Source organism: Petaurus breviceps, unplaced genomic scaffold (genome assembly GCF_028583685.1).
Source record: "Petaurus breviceps papuanus isolate PSGF00001 unplaced genomic scaffold, PetGlider_PUasm1.0 582, whole genome shotgun sequence".
Taxonomy (NCBI): Eukaryota; Metazoa; Chordata; class Mammalia; order Diprotodontia; family Petauridae; genus Petaurus; species Petaurus breviceps.
This window is the reverse complement of record NW_027186390.1, coordinates 5,000,128-5,023,276: the sequence shown is the minus strand read 5'-3', so window position 1 is coordinate 5,023,276 and position 23,149 is coordinate 5,000,128. Positions and strand designations below refer to the sequence as shown.

The 23,149-nt window shown below is 37.0% G+C and overlaps 1 protein-coding gene across 2 annotated transcripts in view; it reads left to right on the top strand.

The window, feature by feature from the left end:
- Nucleotides 1-23,149, top strand: part of DSP (desmoplakin) — a 54,758-nt gene extending 31,609 nt beyond the window's left edge. The window contains exons 11-24 of one of the 2 annotated variants that reach the window (XM_069103525.1): nt 406-558; nt 1,849-2,003; nt 3,738-3,864; nt 6,369-6,570; nt 6,971-7,191; nt 10,110-10,276; nt 10,961-11,099; nt 11,503-11,696; nt 12,328-12,490; nt 12,819-12,902; nt 13,302-13,409; nt 14,151-14,249; nt 15,559-16,056; nt 19,142-23,149. In XM_069103525.1, coding sequence (XP_068959626.1) covers nt 406-558; nt 1,849-2,003; nt 3,738-3,864; nt 6,369-6,570; nt 6,971-7,191; nt 10,110-10,276; nt 10,961-11,099; nt 11,503-11,696; nt 12,328-12,490; nt 12,819-12,902; nt 13,302-13,409; nt 14,151-14,249; nt 15,559-16,056; nt 19,142-22,360 — 5,529 coding nt within the window. In that variant the 3' untranslated portion in view covers nt 22,361-23,149. Of the gene's footprint in view, nt 1-405; nt 559-1,848; nt 2,004-3,737; nt 3,865-6,368; nt 6,571-6,970; nt 7,192-10,109; nt 10,277-10,960; nt 11,100-11,502; nt 11,697-12,327; nt 12,491-12,818; nt 12,903-13,301; nt 13,410-14,150; nt 14,250-15,558; nt 17,854-19,141 lie in introns of both variants that reach the window. The other variant, XM_069103524.1, reaches the window with a different exon arrangement.

Genomic DNA, 23,149 nt, shown 5'->3' with positions numbered 1-23,149 from the left:
TCTTTCACAGATCAAATTATGTGAATTTCTCTGCATGTTCAATTTTTAACAAGTCATGTGGTTCAGAGTGTTTGGACCCTTTGCAAGTTTTATGCCAAAATGAAAACAAAGAGAACAGTGATTTCTTAGCCTCAAAAATCCTTTGGAAAAGAATACTTAGAAGTTTAAGCAATCCTTCCACACTGTGGTATTCTTTTTTGCTCCTTTAATTCACAGGTAAGTAGCTTATATGATGGTTTATCGTGAAAGGCTCTCATTCTACCCACAATAAATTTTGTGATCTTATAGTGAATGTAAATATTTTGCCAGTGTATGATAACTTTATTTTAATGTATCTGAAATATTTTTCCAGAAAATTCTTAGGCTATTAATTTTCAAAATATGATTTAAAAAATACAATTGTAGAAAGAACGAGAGAAGATCCTTGAATATAAGCGCCAGGTACAAAACTTGGTAAACAAGTCCAAGAAGATTGTCCAGCTGAAACCTCGGAACCCAGACTACAGGAGCAATAAACCCATCATCCTCAGGGCTCTATGTGACTACAAACAAGACCAGGTATGTACTGACTGGCTATTGTTGAGAAGGATTAAAAAGTTCCCTTCTTGGGGTGGGTAGGTGGCGCAGTGAATAGAGCACCAGCCCTGGTGTCAGGAGGACCTGAGTTCAAATCCATTCTCATACACTTAACACAAAAACTAGCCATATGACCTTGGGCAAGTCACTTAACCCCAATTGCCCTCCAAAAAAGCAAAAAAAAAGTTCTCTTCTGCATAGGCTATTCACAAGTAAGAGGCCAACATTTAACTGAAGTTTCAAATAGCTTGACAATGGATTGTTTTGCTTTTATATCTGGAAGGGTCATTTAGCAAATAAGCTAAGTAGTTTTACTTTTTCTGCTGATGCACATAATTATTGAACTTCTTTAGGGAATATTAGTCTTGAATGTGTGTGTAGATATATGTTTTCTTCTACATTACCTTAAAAGAGAAGTAATAGAGAGGTAGACTATTAAGTTGAATAAAAAAGAGCGTTTAACACAAATTGTATGCAGTAATTAAATATATTTGTTTTTCTGTAGGCTACTTGGCAAACGTAAGGATACTGAGTATTGAGCAATTCCATATTTTAATCAATTAGTTAGATAATACCTTTCAGTGTTGTTGGTTTTTTTGGTATGAAAAATGTGATATCTAATAAAATAATGAAATTTAGTGCTAATCTATTAAACAGAAATGTCCTGACTGCTTACTTGGAAATTAATAAGTATGGTGCCCAGGGTGAGGAGTTGGAAAGAATTTTGAGATTGATATACATCAAAATAAAGCTAATTATCATCTCTGCTCTAGGACCTAGGGACCGATTATGTGCTAGCATTGGGTTAAAAGGTGGTATTTCTAATTTCAAAGGGAGATGATTATGATGTCTATAACTGATGGAGGAGGACCACTTTATCCACCCTTCCCCCGCATACATACTTACATAACATATGACCTGAAACATTTTGTCCTCTTATCTCTTAATCTCCCCTCCCCCCTTTCCCCACAGCTTTGTCAAAGAGGGACAAAAGTCATGTGTACTTATGGACTACACAGAGGTGTCAAACATGTGGCCTGAAACTTTCCTGAATACAGCCTGAACCAAATTAAATTGCAATTGGAAATATTTAACAAAATAAATAAAAATACAGTAAAACATGGATGTTAATTTGTGGCCCTCAGGGGTCTGATTCTACTTGAGTTTGACACAACTGGTCTAGATGACCTTTTTAGGTCAAATCCAATTCTGCTTTTTTAAAAAAATTATTCTATGAATAGAGGCAAAAATACTTCTGTGCTTTTGTGACAGAAAATAGTGCACAAGGGAGATGAATGTATCTTAAAGGACAACAATGAACGCAGCAAGTGGTACGTGACTGGCCCAGGAGGCGTAGATATGCTGGTTCCCTCTGTTGGTCTTATTATCCCTCCTCCAAATCCATTAGCAGTGGACCTTTCTTACAAGTAAGTTTTCTATGACTCTCACTTATTAATTTAGGTCAGCTATTAGCTGGGAATTGGGGATTTTTCTAAAAGTTAAAAGATATTTTTATGAAGCTGTTGCTTAGTTTAAAAAAATTAGTTCACAAAGACAACTCTGCTTTTAACTTAAAGATTTTTTTATGTTGGGGAGGCCAGGTAGCACAGCGAGTAAGAGCATTGGCCCCAGAGTTGGGATGACCTGGGATCGAATCCGAGCTCAGACACTTAGCACCCACCCAGAAACACCTGGCTGTGTAATCTTGAGCAAGTTACTTAACCCCAATTGCTTAGGGGCAGCCAGGTGGCACAGTGAGTAAGAGCACCGGACCCAGAGTCAGGATGACCTGGGATCGAATCCAGCCTCTAATACTTAGCACCACACCCAGAAATAACTGGCTGTGTAACCTTGAGAAAGATACTTAACCCCAATTGCTTTAAAAAAAAAGATTTTTTTATGTTGAAATTTTATAATACCTACAATAGTAGGGCTTTGGAAGAAGATGTGAAGAAGGCATTACACTACTGAAGAAAAAAAAACCTCAGTCCAGCTATGGGTGAAAAGAGAAGTCAGTAACAATTGTCATTTACTCCATCTACACTTAAAAAAATTTCTTTTTCTCTTTTGAAAAGCATTTTATTTTATTTTTATATTTTAAAACTCTGTTCTTGAAGAAATTACCTACGAATATTTCCAGCATATTAATAATTTTTCATTTGGCAACAAATACAAATGAAATATCAGCTTATCAGTCAATCAACAAATATTTATTAGGCACTTACTATGTGCCAGGCTTTGTGCTGAGTGCTGAGAATACAAATACAAGCACAAAGAAAGATAGCTTCTGCCCTCGAGGAGCTTATATTTTAATGGTGAAAGACATAAAAAGGAGATGAAAAGAGGGGAGAAAATGAAGGTACTCAGTGAGGGGGCATGGTAGAAAAAGTTCTGGAGTGTAACCTGGAAAGGAATGAGACATGCCTGACCTGGTTGCCCTTCTTAAATGGTGGTCCTGGGAGAAGACATCAAATCAGAGGAAAAGGCCTCGGGGGTGGAGGGTCCTTCTGATGTGTGAATTCCAGGACTGGAGTGAGAATGGTGAAGAAGGTCCAGAGTATAGACTGGAAAAGAATGAGAGTCTATGTTCAGTATTCACTTTGATCCAATAAGATAATGCATGTATATAGCATGATATAACCTGGAAGGTGATATGTGAATGTCAGCTACTGTCATTATTTGTGTTTTCCAAGGTGGCCAATATTGTACCTTATTCAAAATAACTGTTCAGCAGATGTTTGCAGCATTGAATTAATGGACTGTTCTTGGCAAAATTTTACTTTGCTGTTTAGGATATTTTGAGATTATCTTTTCCCATTGCCAATTAGGAAAATCTGTTGACCAAAATACATACATACAAATACAAATATGCAACATATTTCAAAGCAAAGTGCTTTTGGATTATCCATGCAATGGCTCATCTCCATTAGTATGGATAATTTGAGAATTTTAATGGCCATATCCAAGTTTAAAAAGTTAGTTAAATATTGTTACTTTCCCTATTTTGCATAAGATACACATTTAGAAAAGTATACTTATATTCTCCCTATTTACTATTATTTTGATTTGAATCTTACTACATGGTTAATTATATGTTGTTCCTTCATTTTCTCTATTGCTATGAAATTTGAAAGTTTAAATCTCTTTCCTTTTAATTCCAGGATTGAGCAGTATTATGAAGCCATTTTGGCTCTGTGGAATCAGTTGTATATCAACATGAAGAGTCTGGTGTCTTGGCATTACTGTATGATTGATATTGAGAAAATCAGAGCTATGACTATTGCTAAGGTAAGTATTTTTGAGAGATTGGAATGGGACCCTAACCTTCTCAAGAGATTACCCATTTTATCAGGCTAGTTGGAGAGCTTTGGAAGCTATAGCAGCAAGCACCCTAGCATACCCGCAATGGCTGCTAGCACAGGTTCTTAGATCTGCTTTTCTAAAGGAAAGCAACTCAAAATGGGTTAACAATCTTACTTTAATCAAACATGTATCATTTACCTAGTTCAGGGGAAAAAGTCAGCACCCTGAACTTCAGAGAATACAAACAGAAGTTACAACAGAAAATAACACAATTCAGCAGACAGCTGTCTGACCATTACATCTGTATCTAGTTAGTTACCAGACAGGGAAGCACCAACATCTGGGCTTTCAAAGCCAGGGGGCTCAATGGCTGCCCAGAGTCTCATCTGGCCAAATCACACAACTCTTCACAAAGTGAGCACCAAAGCAAAACCTCACATCAGGGTATGTATAGCCTTCTCCTGGCTCAGAGAATGTCACAACCCTCTTGACCCACTGCCCAATCACAAAGTAACAAGGTGTGGGCATTCCTGAAAAACAAGCCTCCTGCCACAGGCTCCATGTTACCCCAGCCTATTAGGGGGCAGAGTATATTTTCAAATCAGGGAAGGTTCTCAGAGTCACTTAAGTCTATCAAGGGGCCAAGGGGCAGGAAAGATCTTCAGATTTCTATTACCATTACAGAAGCTAATGTGGACTGGCCTTGTTATGAGATGGGCCAGGGTAGATGTAGGGATCTAAGCACACTGCTAATGGGAGATAGGCAACCTGGGAATTGTGAGAATAGAGGGACTAAATATAAAATAATCCGATGAGCCTGAACTACAAATAGAAAAAGTCCAAAGGCACTCATCACTGTGCTACTTCATGATTAAAACCATTGTGTTTGTTGCCTTAAAATTGCCAGGTCTCTTTTGAGGACTAAACCTTTGTATTTTAGAGCTGTTGACTAACCAAAAGAAAGAGTGGTTGTAGGATTCTTATTTTTAAAAAGTTTTATTAATATATTTTATTTTTGGATTGCTTATATTTATTAATAAATCTCTATCCCTCCCCTATCCAGAGTACTTAAAATGATAGAAAGGGAAAGTGACAAATGTTGGAGGGGATGTGGAAAAATCTGGACACTAATTCATTGTTGGTGGCATTGTGAACTAATCCAACCATTTTAGAGAGAAATCTGGAATTATGCTTAAAGAATTATTTAACTACCTATATCCTTTGTCCCAGCAATACCACTACTAGGTCAATTTCCAAAGATAATTAGGAAAAAAGAAAAAGAACCTATATGTTCTAAAATGTGCAACACTTCCTATAACCAAGAACACAAATGGAAAAAAAAAATTAGTTGTCCAGCAAACTAAAGAGTGTATCAACTAAATCCAATATTTTATACCAAGTTCTACACTCATAATTTGCCCTCACATCTACAAAGAAGGAAGGGAGATATACTACTCATATTTCTTTTTTGGGGCCAAGATTGATTATTTTAATTTCACAGCTTTCAGTTTTGTTTGCTTAGGTATTTTTCTTTCCATTTACATTGTTGTAGACATTGTATATATTAATTTCCTTGGTCTACTTCATCTTGTACTTTTCATATCCTCTTATACTTCTATCTACTCATTGTATTCTTTTCTTACAATATTAATAGTATTCCATTACATTCAGATACCACAGCTTATTTAGCAATTCTCCAATTAGTTCTCAGGTTTTTTTTTTCTACTAAAAAAACTGCTTGCTAATTTTGGAATCTTTCTTTTTATCATTGACTTCCTTTAAGGTATGAGCCTAGCAGTAGAATTTCTGGATCAAAGGATAAGGACATTTTATTCACTTTCTTAACATAATTTTAACTTACTTTCCACAATAGTTGGACCAATTCACACTCTACCAACAGTGTATTAGTGTGCCTGTCTCTCCATGACCATTCCAACATAAACTATTTCTGTCTTTTTTCATTATTGCCAATTTGCTGGGTATGAGGTGAAACTTCAGAATTATTATGCTTTGCATTTCTCTTATTGATTATGACTTGGAGCAATTGTTTTTAATAGTTGGCAGTTCTTTTGAGAATTGTTTTTCATATCCTTTGACAACTTGTCTTTTAAGAGAATAGATTTTGGTTTTATCTATTTATCTTAGTTCCCTATACATCTTGGATATCAGACAGACAGAGCTGAGGTTATGTCCCCCCTTGCTCCCAATTGGCCACTTTCTTATCCTTTATGATTAACTGTGAAATTCAAGAACATACAAAGCATATTATAGGGTAATAATTGATTCTTAGGATCAGTTGTATCCACAGAATAATCTCTAAATCACCAAGGATCCCTTTCAATTAGATTGAGCATACAAAATAGGTAGCCCCTCAGTCACAAGTAGAGTGGGACTATTTTTCAACAATCTCCTCTTTGGCTTGATTGCATAGTGGAATTGACCATGTACTTGATTGCTTGTTTAACAATTTCTTCCTGTTTTGTTTTCAGCTGAAAACAATGCGCCAGGAAGATTACATGAAGACAATATCTGATCTTGAATTACATTACCAAGAATTCATCAGGAATAGCCAAGGCTCAGAGATGTTTGGAGATGATGACAAACGGAAAATACAGTCTCAGTTTACTGATGCTCAGAAACATTACCAGACCTTGGTTATACAGCTTCCAGGTCACCACCAGCATCAGACAGGTTTGCATTTTCTCTCTCATGAGCTAAATAGACTCTTTATAAGTGAAATATTTCATATAACTTAGCCATTTGGACTCTTGGAGGTATTTGGAGATTTTGAAAACTTCTTTGAAAGGAATTTTTGTCAAAAGTTTTTTTTATATCAATCTCAAAATTAGGCTCAGTTAATTTGCAAAGAACAATGGATTTTTCAGTGAGGAAACAATAAAACCTAACTGCCTCAGTGGCTCATAGATTTTGTGTCACATTTATTTATATGAGGAAATGTAAAAGTTTTTCATTTTCCTTTGCTAGAAGGGGACAAGGGAGTGGTCCTAATACTTACTCCTTTCAAGTGATTTTATTACTTTTTCCTGGAATCTTTCAAGTTTTTAATTCCATGATTTTTTCCCCCTTTAAGTCACTACAACTGAAATCACTCATCTTGGCAAAGATCCAAATCAAAATCAAGTCATTGACATCAATAGAGAAAATGATAAGCAAGAAACATGGATATTGGTGGAACTTCAGAAGGTTCGTCGGCAGATGGAGCACTGTGAGAGTAGAATGACTCTTAAAAATATCCTTCAAGCTGACCAAGGCTCTTCTCACCACATCACAATGAAAATAAATGAACTAAAGGTATGTGTTTGTTAAATTATATTAAACATTTTCTTAAACTTTCTGGTAAATTCCATTTGTACTCAAGTTTATTGAAATCTAGGTGATTTCAGTGTGAATTTTTTCAAATCATAATTTTTATGTTATCCTAGCTTTGTATAGGAAATATTTTGTACTTCTTCTGAAGTACTGAGAGGAGAGAAAAAGATTTTTAGTAAATAAAACCTTTTATAGAAATGTTCTTTTTCTAAAGTTACCAATTGCAAAAAACAACTGGTATAGGAAATTATATAATAAAACAATGGAGTTTAGTGCTATTCAAAGTTAATGGTTATTTCTTTCTAGTATTATTTCATTTTTTCCCCAACCACTAAGAGATAATTCTGTCATTTCTTCCTTTCATTCCTTGCTTCTTAGGCTTACAAGATGCCAAAGAGGCAAAAGTTCTGTTCTGTCCTTTCCAATCAGAAAATAAATATCTATTAACATATTCTTGTGTTAGATAATTGTTGGGGGAGCAAAGATGTATGAGCTGGTTCTTCCGCATAAGGGCTTACACCCAAGATATAAGACATGCTTGAGAATATAATGATTGTTCTAAGACAATATATGCTAAGTGTCATTGGAGTAGTTGAAGCAGTAAAGGCTAATAGGGTATAGAGAAAGGACAGGTAATTTGGAACTAGTTTGGTCAGGAGAGAGTTGTGGAAGAGGGAGGATTTGAGATGGTTTTTAAATGAGAGGTAGGATTTCAATAGAGAAGATGAGGAGGGAATTCTGAAGAGGAGACAGTAAAAAGGTTTTTTGTTCTCTCATGTTTTCTTTTCTGACCAAGTTCCCAATTTGGCCCCATCGTAGAATACTCTAGCCTCTCAAGCATATATACTCTGGCTGTATAGATACTAGGAAAGAGAAGAATAATAATGAAGCCTCCTTTGCAATTAACATGATTACTCAGCTAGATGGTTTAGTCAATAGAATATTGAACTTGCAGTTTGGAAAAAATGCCTCTGACAGTTTTTAGTTACTCGTTGTGACCACAAGCAAATCACTAAACTTAGCCTCAGTTTCCTCTTCTGTAAAATGGGGATAATAATAGAATCTTCCTCACAGAGTTGTTGTGAGGATCAAAAGATATAATAATGTATGTAAAGTGCTTTGCAAACCTTAAAGTACTACATAAATGTTAATAATAATTATTTATTCTTACTAGCACTGTAACTCTTTCTATGGAATAATTTAGTCAAGGTGAGGAGCTGCATGTCAGGAGCACTAGTCTTATACCTCCACTGATTTGCTCTATGACAGGTTATAGGCAGGCCATGCCTTATTTTAAGGTGTATAGTATATGTACCCTTGCATTCGTGAGAGCTACTCTCTCTTGTTTCACCTTATAAAGCCACACGAAGTTGTCCACTGTGTTACTACTATACTAGTCTGGATTTGGAGGGCCAGTATTTATATGGGAGAGATGTTATTTTATATCTTGTAAATACCTACCATATTTTATTTATAAATTTAATTTATTCAAAGGAATAATTTTTCCTTTTCCATGTCCTCCAGTTCTTGGGATGGTCTAATCTATGACCAAATTTGGCATGTTTTCCTCTCCAAAAAATGCACACAACTGTCTTCAAAATTAGAAGTAGAATTCTGGGGGTGGCTAGGAGGCACAGTGAATAGAACACCAGCCCTAAAGTCAGGAGGACCTGAGTTCAAATCTGGCCTCAGACACTTAGCACTCACTAGCTGTGTGACCTTGGTCAAGTCACTTAACCCCAATTGCCCTGCCTTCCCTTCTCCAATAAGCAAAAAAAAAAAGTAGCATTCCTTTTGCCATCTCCTAATAAAGATGACAAATCTCCACTTCTGAGGAATCTGGATGCTTTGGGACAATGTTATTCCTGTTTCTGAATTCACTTAATATTAGTAAGAGTTTCAAATCCATCTCTTACCATTTTCACATTGCTACATTTCTATAAATAATGCTAGTCTTTGCTCACTAAAAAATTTGCTGTTTAGAAATGCCTTCATTATGTGATTGGACTGTAAATGACAGTTTACCTATTGGGAGTTTTGCTTTCCAACTTTTGATCAAAATAATACTAGGTATCTAAAGCTTCAGTAGCTTGAAACTGCACTAAGACTTTGGAACAGTATATCAGCTGACAGTCACATTCCATGTAAGATCTACAAAAGTACTTTAGATACATTATCTCATTTGATCTTAATAACCTTGTGAAGTAGATGCTACAAGTATTGTTTCCATTTTCCAAATGAGGAAACTGAAGCCTAGAGAGTGTAACTGAGTGGCCTGTGGTTGGATAACAGTTAAGTGTGTCAGGGGCGGGATTCAGATCAGGTCTTTGCTGACTCCAGTTCCAGTGCCCTTTCGACAGTACCACCATGCATATATCATAGATCTTTGCTGTGTCCATGTCAGCTGTCAAAGTACCAGCCGTTCTCAGAACCATCATGGTAACTGGGGATCAGAGTGATGATAAATCTATAGTATCCTGAATATGTCTTAGTGTTGTGTATAAGTTTATAACACTCATCCAGATTCTCTTATTCTGGCTTTGCAGGGCACACCTCACAAATGAGGGAATTCAGAGAGAGAGATTAAATGATATGTATATCGTCACAAATCTAGTGACAGAGCTGAGATTAGAACCAAAATCTTTCAATTCAACTCAAAACTCTTGGAGTTAGACTGCATTCTATCAGTATAACCTAAATTACCCATGGACTGACACATTTATATGCTGCTTTTTAGAGTTTTCTAGAAGAAGAAAGATGAAAAAGCCAACTATTTTTCTAATATTGAGTGAATAATATTCAGTGAACTTTCTTTGAAGTAAAGATGGAACAATAACAGACATAGGTACCTGAAATGTGTTGACATAGGCATTCCTTCCTTTTTTTTTTTTTTTTGACAGGGTGTACAGAATGATTCACAAGCAATTGCTGAAGTCCTCAACCAGCTCAAGGATATGTTAGCTAATTTCAGAGGTTCTGAAAAATACTGTTATTTGCAAAATGAGATATTTGGGCTATTTCAGAAACTGGAAAACATTAATGGTGTTACAGATGGCTACTTAAATAGGTAAAGAACGTTAAATCTATTAATTTAATAGTTTGAGATGTCTTCCTTTTCAAAAATAATCTTTACTTGCTTTTTATGCATAGCTGTTCTTTTTCTCTATTAGAGGTTTACTTAACATTCCTTAGTATCTTCAGATCACATTTTCAACTTTATTATTTTAAGTTCCTAATGCATCTTAGAAGATGCCCTCTGAGATCATGCTTTAAGGATTAGGTCTTATAATTCTGCCTCTGAATATATTAGGTTGAATCACTCGGGGCGGGGGGGGAGAACTTTATAGTATATGAGCTATATATTTCATAAATTGTGTAAAATTTTTAAAATTACTATATTTCTTATTTATAGTTGGGGAGCAACGGAGTGGAATAGAAAGAACCCTAAAGTTAGAACTGGAAATAGACAAGTTCAAGTTATGATTACCCATTTGCTAGTTAGGTGACCTTGAGCAAGGCATACCTCCAAGTCCTGAGTTCCTCATCTGCATCCTGGGACTAAAATACTTTTATTACCTACCTTTTAGAATTAATGGTTTTTCTGATTATTAAATGAGAATTAATGTAAGTGAAATTGCTTTGTAAACTATAAAGCATTATATAAATTCCAGCTATTAGTGATAGTATTAAGGCTGTTCGCCGTTAAGCCACTTTGTTGGCAGCCTGATTTGAACCCTTTTGCTTATTACAGCTTATGCTCAGTGAGAGGTCTCCTTCAAGCTACTCTCCAGACAGAAGATATGCTGAAAGTGTATGAAGCCCGGCTCACTGAAGAGGAAACTGTTTGCCTAGACCTTGATAAAGTGGAGGCTTACCGCTGTGGACTGAAGGTATTTTGTTTCACTTTATGAAAAATGGCAAAGGCCAATTTATAAAGCTATGTAGGCATGTATACATAAATTGACATCTATATGAGTGTATAGACACACACCCACTCAAAACAAAGATAGCTAAAGGTAGCTTCACTAGGTTTCCATGTTTTGGGGTTTTTTTTTTTTTCAGGATCATTAGATTCATTTGAATATATTGTCTGTCAACTCATTATCAGCAGGTATCCTTAGAAAATAAAAATTGGGGGCCTAGATTATTTGAACTATTGAAGTATTGGCATGATTGCAAGATTTTTAGAATGATAATTTTTAAAAATTGCTCTATTTTGATTTTGTTATCAAAATTCAACAGCATGGAGTTGAAGGAAGAGATTCACTAATACTCATATTTTTTTTTTTTCAGAAAATAAAAAATGATTTGAATCTGAAGAAGTCATTGCTGGCTACCATGAAAACTGAGCTACAGAAAGCTCTGCAGATCCACTCCCAGACTTCCCAACAGTATCCGCTTTATGATTTGGACCTTGGAAAGTTCAGTGACAAAGTCAACCAGTTGTCAGACCGTTGGCAAAGGATAGATAAACAGATAGACTTCAGGTTGGTTGAGCTTCCTTATGAGGCCTTTTCCTTTGTTGGGTTGTTACTGAGATATTACTCTTAAAGTGATGGGTTTTTTTTTAATGTGATTCTGTGGGTAAGTAAATGTTGAAAATACTTGGTCACTTGTTAGCTCCTCTCTGTGGCCCACTCTTCTTGAAGTGACTAGAAGGGAGTCCATCATAAATAAGGATATATCTAGAATATGAAATCTATGAGGGCTGGGATTACATCATGTCTAAGCTTTGTATCTTTCCTACTGCTTAGCATGGTGCTTGGTACATAGCAGTTGGTTAATAATTATTTATTGAATGGAATGGAATTGAATGTCATACTCTAGTCTGAAATGTCATGGACCTTATTTTCCCTCATACCTAAATTGATCTGGTGCTTGGAAAGATATAGTTATTCTCACACCAGTGAACTATTTATTCAGCATACTCTTATATTCTATCTTAAGTTCTGAATATGACTGTTGGGGTGTAGTAGGAAACTTGTGCAGTCTTTCCCAAAAAGCCTGTGTAAATAAAATCTAATGCTAATTATCTTACTCAAAAGTTTTTGGAATTATAACTTATGGACTATTTTAATGAAAAAATTTTAATAATTTTCTAATTTATCTTATCATCAGACTATGGGATTTAGAAAAACAAATTAAGCAGCTGAAAAATTACCGTGATAATTACCAAGCATTCTGCAAGTGGATCTATGATGCCAGACGTCGTCAGGATTCTTTGGAATCCATGAAATTTGGAGATTCCAGTACAGTTATGAAATTTTTGAATGAACAAAAGGTACAAGCCATTTTGATGTAATAGTTTTAAACAGCCATCTGCTCTGGCAGGAATTAGGTCTCAGAGTATTTATTTTCTGTGGTCTGAAATATTAAACCTTTAGTATTTTTTTTAACGTAATTAAAAAATCTTTAGGGCAAAATCAATTGAAATAATTGCATAGAAGTGCAAATATCTTTGTGAAAAACATTCCTTCATATACATATTGTAATTCTGAAAAGACTTATTAGTAAGAATGAGCCTGAAAGTCTTTGACTACTAATTAGGAAGGCTAGAGGATGATATCTGTTTCAAAATTGCCTTATTATTATTTACATTTCTTTTGTAGAATTTGCATAATGAAATATCTGGTAAACGAGACAAATCAGAAGAAGTACAGAAGATTGCAGAACTCTGTTCAAATTCCATTAAGGTATGTTGTTCTTTATGGCCATATTAATATTTCACTAAGACTGTTACTCATGCTACATTTACTTACATATTTAACATATGTAAATTTCTTAGGATAGAGATTATGGTTCTTGTTCCTTATGGTGGAGAGAAAATTATAATGTTTATTAATAAATTTGAATGTATCCTCAATTTCCTTGGGAATAATTCAATTTTGTTTCATACATTTTAGGATGGATATATATCACTTATGAGAAAGCAATGTCATATCACATATTTACATGCTTAGGACCTCATGTGATCTCTGTTTTGCATTTATTCCCAGGGATGCAAATTGTTAAGGAAATTTAGACACAAATTATTTTTCTGAGATCCTTTAGGAATTTATTTTTCATAACCTCTTCTTTTTTTTTTTCTTCAGGATTATGAACTTCAGCTTGCATCATACACTTCAGGACTGGAAACACTGCTCAATATACCTATAAAGAGAACTATGGTTCAGTCCCCTTCAGGGGTCATCCTGCAAGAGGTCTATAATAATCTTTAAAATTTATTACATAGAGTTGGGGGGTGTATTATAAGCAAGACATGGTACATTTGTTGCTTTTGACAATCCTTGACTCCTTTAATAGGAGCCTTTTTTATAATATATAGTATATATAATATAAAGTATTTCAGTTGTTTGAAACTGTCATTTATAATATTGTAGCCTGAAAAAATGTATTTAAATTAGGGCGGTTGAAAAGAGTTTTGAGTAGTCCACACAAGTAGTCCACAAAATTTATTTGTAATAAATGGTAACTGAATTGAATCTCTCTTCGAGAAAATCTTAAAAGAACATACATCTGAAATAGGATAATGGAAGGATTCTTGTGCTATAAAATACTTTGACAGATCTGGGGAAGGCCAGGGAACCCATCTTGGTTTAAATGCATAAAATGAAATACATAGGATTAGAAAAGAAACTAGTTATATTAAAATATATATTAAAATACATTTCATGGATCCCTGGAGGTTACCTAGAAGCATAGGGCTATACATTATTTGACCTCTAAAGGTTTCCTTACAGCCTTTTAGGCATAGAGCTACATTATATGACCTCTGAGGGTTTCTTTACAGACTTTTATTTTGCTACAACTCTGGACTTTTGCACTACTGTGCTTACTATTCTAAAAACTAAAGTATATTATTTCAGAAGATGTACTGGTAAGCTTTTTTCATAAGGCTCATTGGAATGTGATGTTTTGTTCTTTGTTTTTCCCCTCTTAAGGCTGCAGAAATTCATGCTCGGTACATAGAGCTACTTACAAGATCTGGAGATTATTACAGATTCTTAAGTGAAATGTTGAAGAGTTTAGATGACCTGAAGGTAATTTGTTTGGATAACTTCTTTTAACATAAATAACAAAACACAGTAGAACTTTGTCATCGTTGCCCTGTTATCACATGGAATTAGATATGACATGAATAAAGTTTTAAGTCCTTATCAAATATAACCATATTTGTAAAAAGTTTGATAAAATTCATTTCACCTTTTAGGCAGATGGTAATCTTGTGCTTTAACACCAGGATTATGAAGGACATTACATTTGTTATTAGCCAAATCTTGGTCACAAACTATTTTTAAGAAAGATTTTTAAAAACATTTGACTAAGGACATTCATTGATCTCTTTCTTTTAAATTTGTAGTCATTATGCACTAGACTGATAAAATTCTTTATATTTTTTGAGAGTCTAATACATTTTCCTTCTTGCTTAGTGTTTCTATAGTGGTAAAGGAAGTTTCTCCTCCTCAGGAGCTCCCTTTCCGAATGAACTCACAGATCTGCACTGGATAGCTTTGAAAGTACATGGGTTTGTTACATGCTTAAAGGGAAGAGAAAGCACTTCCTGAGGGACGTGTGTGATCTCAGAGCAGTCCTTGTGTGCTGCTTGGTTCTGTGTTGGGAGGCGTTAATTTGTGGGGAGTTCCATGAGGTCAGAGACTATCTTTTGCTTCTTTTTGTATCCCAGTGACTGGCATGTAGTAGGCATTTAATGAATTTTTATTGATTGACTGCTGAGTTCAAGATTTGAAAAGAATAAATAAATTCCCAACCTCCCCCAAATAAATAAACAAAAGTTTGCACACCTAAAGTGTAACAATAGTTAATAGAGAAACATTTATACATACATGTATACATATACATATAAATATGTGGCACAATTTTCAAATATCTTCCTTATTTTACAATTGAGCTTTTTAAAAAAAAAATAGATGAATGATGAAAGTTCAAAACAAGAAAAATTTTTACAATATCAGATATTGTACATAGCTGTTTCTTGTCTACTTTACTTATGCAGATCTGTGATTTTATTGGTATAAGGAGCTCCTGGTGAGGAAACATCCTCATCCAAAGCAGATCAGCTCCTTTTTAGTAATTCACAATCTGAGGGAGTTGCCAGGAGGCCAATAAGAAGTTAATTGACTTGCCAAGATCCCATAGTTAGTAGGTATCAAAGGTGGGACCAAAAAGATGAACCCTCATCTTCTTGACTCTGAGGTCAACTCCCTAACCACTGTAACATGTCATGCATATGCACACACATATGTATACACACATACACAGAATGAGATATTTAAATCCTGTGTTAGGAATGCATTTACTTCAACATGTTTTGTGCTTTCAATCCAACAGCTGAAAAACACCAAAATTGAAGTTTTAGAAGAAGAACTTCGTCTTGCCAGAGATGCCAATTCTGAAAACTGTAACAAGAACAAATTCTTGGACCAGAATCTGCAAAAATACCAGGCAGAGTGCTCCCAGTTCAGAGCGAAACTTGTGAGCCTGGAGGAGCTGAAGAGACAAGCTGAGCTGGATGGAAAATCAGCCAAACAAAACCTAGATAAGTGCTATGGGCAGATAAAAGAGCTCAATGAGAAGATCACAAGACTCACTTATGAAATTGAAGATGAAAAGAGGAAAAGAAAGTCTGTGGAGGACAGATTTGACCAACAGAAGAATGACTATGACCAGCTGCAGAAAGCAAGGCAATGCGAAAAGGAAAACCTTGGGTGGCAAAGATTAGAATCTGAAAAGACCATCAAGGAGAAGGAGTACGAGATAGAAAGATTGAGGGTTCTTCTTCAAGAGGAGGGCGCCCGGAAGAGGGAATATGAAAATGAGCTGGCAAAGGTAAGAAACCACTATAATGAGGAGATGAGTAATTTAAGGAACAAGTATGAGACAGAAATTAATATTACGAAGACCACAATCAAGGAGATATCCATGCAAAAGGAGGATGATACCAAAGGTCTCAGAAACCAGATTGATCGACTCTCAAGAGAAAACCGAGATCTGAAGGATGAAATTGTCAGGCTGAATGACAGTATCTTGCAGACCACGGAGCAGCGAAGGCGGGCTGAAGAAAATGCTATACAGCAAAAAGCATGTGGGTCTGAGATTATGCAAAAAAAGCAACAGCTAGAGATCGAGCTTAAACAAGTCATTCAGCAGCGCTCAGAGGACAATGCCAGGCACAAGCAGTCTCTTGAGGAGGCTGCAAAGACTATTCAGGATAAAAACAAAGAGATAGAAAGACTCAAAGTTGAGTATCAGGAGGAGGCTAAGCGCCGCTGGGACTATGAGAACGAGCTAGGTAAGGTAAGAAACAATTATGACGAGGAAATTATTAGCTTAAAGAACCAGTTTGAAACAGAGATAAACATCACCAAGACCACACTCCACCAGCTCACCAAGCAAAAAGAAGAAGACACCAGTGGCTACCGAACTCAGATAGATAATCTAACCAGAGAAAATCGGAGTTTATCCGAGGAAATTAAGAGGCTGAAGAACACTTTAGCTCAAACCACAGAGAACCTTAGGAGGGTAGAAGAAGATGTCCAGCAGCAGAAGGTGACTGGCACTGAGATCACTCAGAGGAAGCAGCAGCTGGAGTTTGAGCTGAAACAGGTCACTCAGATGCGCTCAGAAGAGAGCATGAGATATAAGCAGTCACTTGATGATGCCGCCAAAACCATTCAGGATAAAAACAAAGAACTTGAAAGACTCAAAAAGTTGATAGAAACTGAAACGAATCAGAGAAAATGTCTGGAGGATGAAAATGCAAAATTACAAAGAACACAGTACGATCTGCAGAAAGCAAACAGCAGTGCCACGGAGACAATAAGCAAACTGAAGATTCATGAGCAAGAACTGACACGCCTGAAAATTGACTATGAGAGAGTTTCTCAGGAGAGGACAGTAAAGGACCAAGATATTTCACGGTTCCAAAGTTCTCTAAAAGAGCTCCAGTTCCAAAAACAGAAAGTAGAAGATGAGCTGAATAGGCTGAAGAAAACCTCTTCTGATGAGTGTTCTAAGAGGAAGAAGCTAGAAGATGAACTGGAGTCCATGCGGAGATCCTTGAAAGAGCAGGCGATCAAAATCACCAACCTGACGCAGCAGCTGGAGCAAGCGTCCATTAGCAAGAAGAGAAGTGACGATGACCTCAGACAGCAAAGGGATGTGTTGGATGGGCATGTGAGAGAGAAGCAGAGAACTCAAGAGGAGTTGAGAAAACTGGCATCAGAGGTAGAAGCCCTGAGGAGGCAGTTGGTCCAGGAACAAGAGAATGTTAAACAGGCTCACCTGAGAAACGAGCACTTCCAAAAGGCAATTGAAGACAAGAGCAGGAGTCTGAATGAGAGTAAGATAGAAATAGAGAGACTACAGTGTCTCACAGAGAACCTGACCAAGGAACATTTGATGCTAGAGGAAGAGTTACGGAACCTGAGACTGGAATATGATGAGCTACGAAGAGGAAGGAGTGAAGCTGATAGTGATAAAAATGCTGCTATCTCTGACCTAAGAAGCCAACTACAAGTCAGCAACAACCGAACCTTGGAACTACAGGGGCTGATTAATGATTTACAGAGAGAAAGGGAAAATTTGAGACAGGAAATTGAAAAATTCCAAAAGCAGGCTATAGAGGTATTCACAAATATTTGATCATGGCTTTACTCTTTCTCAAATAGTTCACTCATATTGTCTTCTAACCTTAATTAATCTTTTGCTATTCCAACTAACTCTAATTTATATTTATTTCCTGTGTATCCACTGAAGCATGACTATCATAACCCAGAAAACTGCTTGACAAGAACTTTTGGTGCTATTTGTCCTTATGCCCTGATCCTTAGCCAAAATTTAATATGTATATAACCTGCGTGTGACTCTTTTTGGGGTCCTCAGGAGCAGGTGGGACATTTGGGATAATTTCCTATGATGGCAGGACTGCATCTGTCTTGCTTTGTGTGCTAGTCTAGACCAGGGGTGGGGAACCTGTGGCCTTGAGGTCATGGCCCTCTAGGTCCTGGGGTGAGGCCCTTTGACTGAAACCAAACTTCACAGAACAAATCTTCTTAATAAAAGGATTTATTCTGTAAAACCTGGACTCAGTCAAAAGGCTGTACCCAAGGACCTAGAGGGCCACATGTGGCCTCAAGGCCACAGGTTCCCCTCCCCTTTATTTGAACATATGCTTTATATGTATAAATTTTTATATATTTAGAGGGATCTTTAACACATATCTGTGTGATTTCAAGTTTGCTTGAATTAAAAATTATCCACTCAATAAAGCTGTTTTCTATGCAGGTTTTTAATATTTCTTCTCTCTTCTTGCTTATTGATTACTCTCTTTTCTTTTCACCCTTCCCAGCATGTTGCTTCTTTGCATGTCAGTTTTAGTGTTCCTGGGTTTGTTTTTTGGTTTGATTTCTTTTAACACCTAATTTAAAAAAATTGATTTCTTTAACTTCTAATATATTTGACTGCTATAGACAATATTTGTGTGGGGGTAGAACTGTGTCTATGTCAGTGGAAGTATGTATATATCCATATATATGGCAATGTGCAAATGCAAAGTATTTACATTGCTATATTAAATATTTTAGTGTAAGCATAATAGGTATGATCAGCTTTAACAAGATTAGACTTCCTTTAAACTCACATAAGAGATAAAGGTAAGGTAGTTAGGGTTGCAACTTCCCCATTTCCTTTGAGGAAATAAGAGTGGTGAGTATGAAGCAATAGTGTTGGGTGGCAATGGAATAAATTTAAAAAAACATGTAGAATGACAAGCTAAAAGTAAACTGAGGACACAGATAGGAAGGGAAAGGGTGTGCATGCATATGTAAAGTGAAAATGTTAGCACCAAAGAGATTGAATTATGAGAGAGATGATCAATACTGTTATTTCATTTATTTTTTCTTTTTAATTTTAGGCATCTAATAGGATTCATGAATCCAAGAATCAGTGCAGTCAAGTTGTGCAAGAAAGAGAGAGCCTGCTGGTAAAAATCAAAGTCCTGGAACAAGACAAGGCAAGGTTGCAAAGGTTAGAAGACGAGCTGAATCGTGCAAAAGCCACACTGGAGTCAGAGATTAGAGTGAAACAGCGACTGGAGTGTGAGAAACAACAAATTCAGAATGACTTAAATCAGTGGAAAAGTCAGTATTCCCGAAAGGAAGAGGCTATTAGGAAGATTGAATCTGAAAGAGAAAAGAGTGAAAGAGAGAAGAACTGCCTAAGGAGTGAGATTGAAAGGTTGCAAGCAGAGATCAAGAGGATTGAAGACAGGTGCAGGAGAAAGCTGGAGGACTCCACCAGGGAAACACAGTCACAGATGGAATCGGAACGTTGTCGAATGCAGAGAGAGATTGACAAACTCAAGCAGCGTCCATATGGATCTCATAGGGAGACTCAGACTGAAGACGAGTGGTCCATTGACCCCTCAAAACTAATGTTTGATGGACTGAGGAAAAAGGTGACTGCAATGCAACTCTACGAATGTCAGCTGATAGACAAAACCACTTTGGACAAATTGCTGAGGGGGAAGAAGTCAGTAGAAGAAGTTGCTTCTGAAATCCAACCTTTCCTTCGTGGGGCAGGTGCTATTGCTGGGGCTTCTGCTTCCCCTAAAGAAAAGTACTCTTTGGTGGAAGCCAAGAGGAAGAAATTTATTACTCCAGAATCCACAGTAATGCTTCTGGAGGCCCAGGCAGCTACAGGAGGTGTGATTGACCCCCATAGGAATGAGAAGCTGACTGTTGACAGTGCCATTGCTCGGGACCTCATTGACTTTGATGACCGGCAGCAGATCTATACTGCAGAAAAAGCTGTTACTGGCTTTGATGATCCATTTTCAGGCAAGACAGTATGTGTTTCTGAGGCCATCAAGAAAAATCTGATTGACAGAGAAACAGGAATGCGCCTATTAGAAGCTCAGATTGCCTCAGGGGGTGTGATAGATCCTGTAAACAGTGTCTTTTTGCCGAAAGACGTTGCTTTGTCCCGTGGGCTAATTGACCGAGACTTGTATAGGTCCCTTAATGATCCCCGAGACAGTCAGAAGAACTTTGTGGACCCCATCAACAAAAAGAAGGTCAGTTACATGCAGCTGAGAGAAAGATGCAGAATTGAACCACACACTGGCTTGCTTTTGCTCTTAGTACAGAAGAGGAGCATGTCATTCCAAGGGATCAGGCAGCCTGTCACAGTCACTGAACTGGTAGATTCTGGAATTCTGCGGCCATCCACTGTAAACGAACTTGAATCAGGCCAGATTTCCTATGATGAGGTTGGTGAAAGAATTAAGGATTTCCTCCAAGGTTCTAGCTGTATAGCGGGCATCTACAATGAGACCACAAAACAAAAGCTTGGCATTTATGAGGCCATGAAAATTGGTTTGGTCAGACCTGGTACTGCCCTTGAACTTTTAGAAGCTCAAGCAGCCACTGGTTTTATTGTGGATCCTGTCAGCAACCTGAGGCTACCAGTAGAAGAAGCCTACAAACGAGGGTTAGTGGGCATTGAATTTAAAGAGAAACTCCTGTCAGCTGAACGGGCAGTTACTGGGTATAAAGATCCAGAAACAGGAAACATCATCTCCTTGTTCCAAGCCATGAACAAAGAGCTTATTGAGAAGGGTCATGGAATTCGCTTATTGGAGGCTCAGATTGCAACAGGTGGAATCATTGACCCAAAAGAGAGCCATCGCTTACCAGTCGACATGGCCTACAAGAGGGGTTATTTTAATGAAGAGTTAAGTGAAATCTTGTCAGACCCCAGTGATGACACAAAGGGCTTTTTTGATCCAAATACAGAAGAAAATCTCACCTACTTGCAACTGAAAGAAAGATGCATGAAGGATGAGGAAACAGGACTCTGTCTTTTGCCATTAAAGGAAAAGAAGAAACCAATCCAGACATCACAAAAGAATACACTCAGGAAACGAAGAGTGGTCATAGTAGATCCAGAAACCAACAAGGAAATGTCTGTTCAAGAGGCTTACAAGAAGGGTCTTATTGATTATGACACTTTTGTAGAACTCTGTGAGCAAGAATGTGAGTGGGAAGAAATAACCATCACTGGATCAGATGGGTCCACTAGGGTGGTCCTGGTTGACAGGAAAACAGGCAGTCAGTATGATATTCAAGATGCTATTGATAAAGGTCTTGTTGACAGAAAGTTCTTTGATCAATACCGCTCTGGCAGCCTTAGCCTCACTCAGTTTGCTGATATGATTTCCTTAAAAAATGGTAACAGCAATATTGGCAGTGGTAGTGGTGGAGATGAAGTTTTTAGTAGTTCTCGACATGAGTCTGTAAGCAAGACCTCCAGCATTTCCAGCATCAGAAATTTAACCATTCGGAGTAGCTCTTGGTCTGATGCCTTAGAGGAGACAAGCCCCATCGCAGCCATCTTTGACACAGAAAACTTGGAGAAAATCTCAATTACAGAAGGTATAGAGAGAGGGATTGTAGATAGCATCACAGGTCAGAGGCTGCTGGAAGCTCAAGCCTGTACAGGAGGCATCATCAATCCCACCACAGGTCAGAAGCTTTCACTTCAAGATGCAGTCTCCCAGGGCCTCATTGACCAAGATATGGCGACCAGGCTGAAGCCAGCACAGAAAGCATTTATTGGCTTTGAAGGTGTGAAGGGGAAGAAGAAGATGTCAGCCGCAGAAGCAGTTAAGGAGAAATGGCTACCCTATGAGGCAGGTCAGCGCTTCCTGGAATTCCAGTACCTCACAGGAGGCCTTGTTGACCCAGAGGTTCATGGAAGGATAAGTTCTGAAGAAGCTATCAGAAAAGGGCTGATTGATGGTCGAGCAGCTCAGAAGCTTCACGACACTAGCAACTATGCCAAGATCTTGACCTGCCCCAAAACCAAACTGAAAATATCCTACAAAGATGCTATGAATCGATCCATGGTGGAGGATATCACTGGGTTACGTCTGCTGGAAGCAGCTTCAGTTTCATCCAAGGGTTTGCCAAGCCCATATAATGTATCTTCTGCTCCAGGCTCCCGTTCAGGGTCTCGATCTGGATCTCGCTCTGGCTCACGTAGTGGATCCAGGAGAGGAAGCTTTGATGCATCTGGGAATTCATCATACTCTTATTCCTATACATTCAGCAGTAGCTCCATTGGGCATTAGTAATCAGTTGGCAGTAGCTGCTAGATCTTAGATTGTATGAACCTACACTTTTATTAAATAAAAAGTTAAATAAAAAAAAACATTTGTAGTGGTGATAATATAGTTTACTCTTAGGGTGATGGCCTACTAGAAGATGAAGCCATGTCTAAAATTAAGTAGTGAAGCCACTCCTGGCTATTTATCTTTTCAGCATATCTCAAATGAACATAATTTGCTTTGGGTATACTCTGTATGTAGTAGTAGTAATCATTTGTAAGAATATCACAAATTATGAGTTTAGAGTTATTTTTCCTTTTGTTTCCCATTTAGAGTTTTAAGTAATTCATTCTGAAAAAGGTTTTGTTGTTGTTGGATATACCTTATACTGCTACTCATCTTGGGAATAAGAAAATTAAACTAAGATTTTTCAGATCACAGTTTATTCTGTTGCTTATCTAAATTTTTTTCAATTTATTGTGTTACAGCTCCAACTTGAATGTAGATTCACAACTGCAAAGTAAACAAATTAACAAACAAATAGCCCATGCACCGTGGAATGCATTTTGTATTTTAGTTTTTCAGTATGGACTCTGACCTAAAATGAAATACTTAAGAGTTTTTTGTCACATGCATTTGGATGTACTTTTAATATATTTGTTCGCTACAGCTGTAACTCGACAGGAAGTGCATGATTCTCAGTAGCCTTTCTTTTTTGTTACCTCACCTGACATCTGTTAATCTTGTCTTTTTCTTTGTAATCTTAAAAAGGGGTCTGCAGCAAGTTTGGCAATAAACTTTTAAACTTTTAAA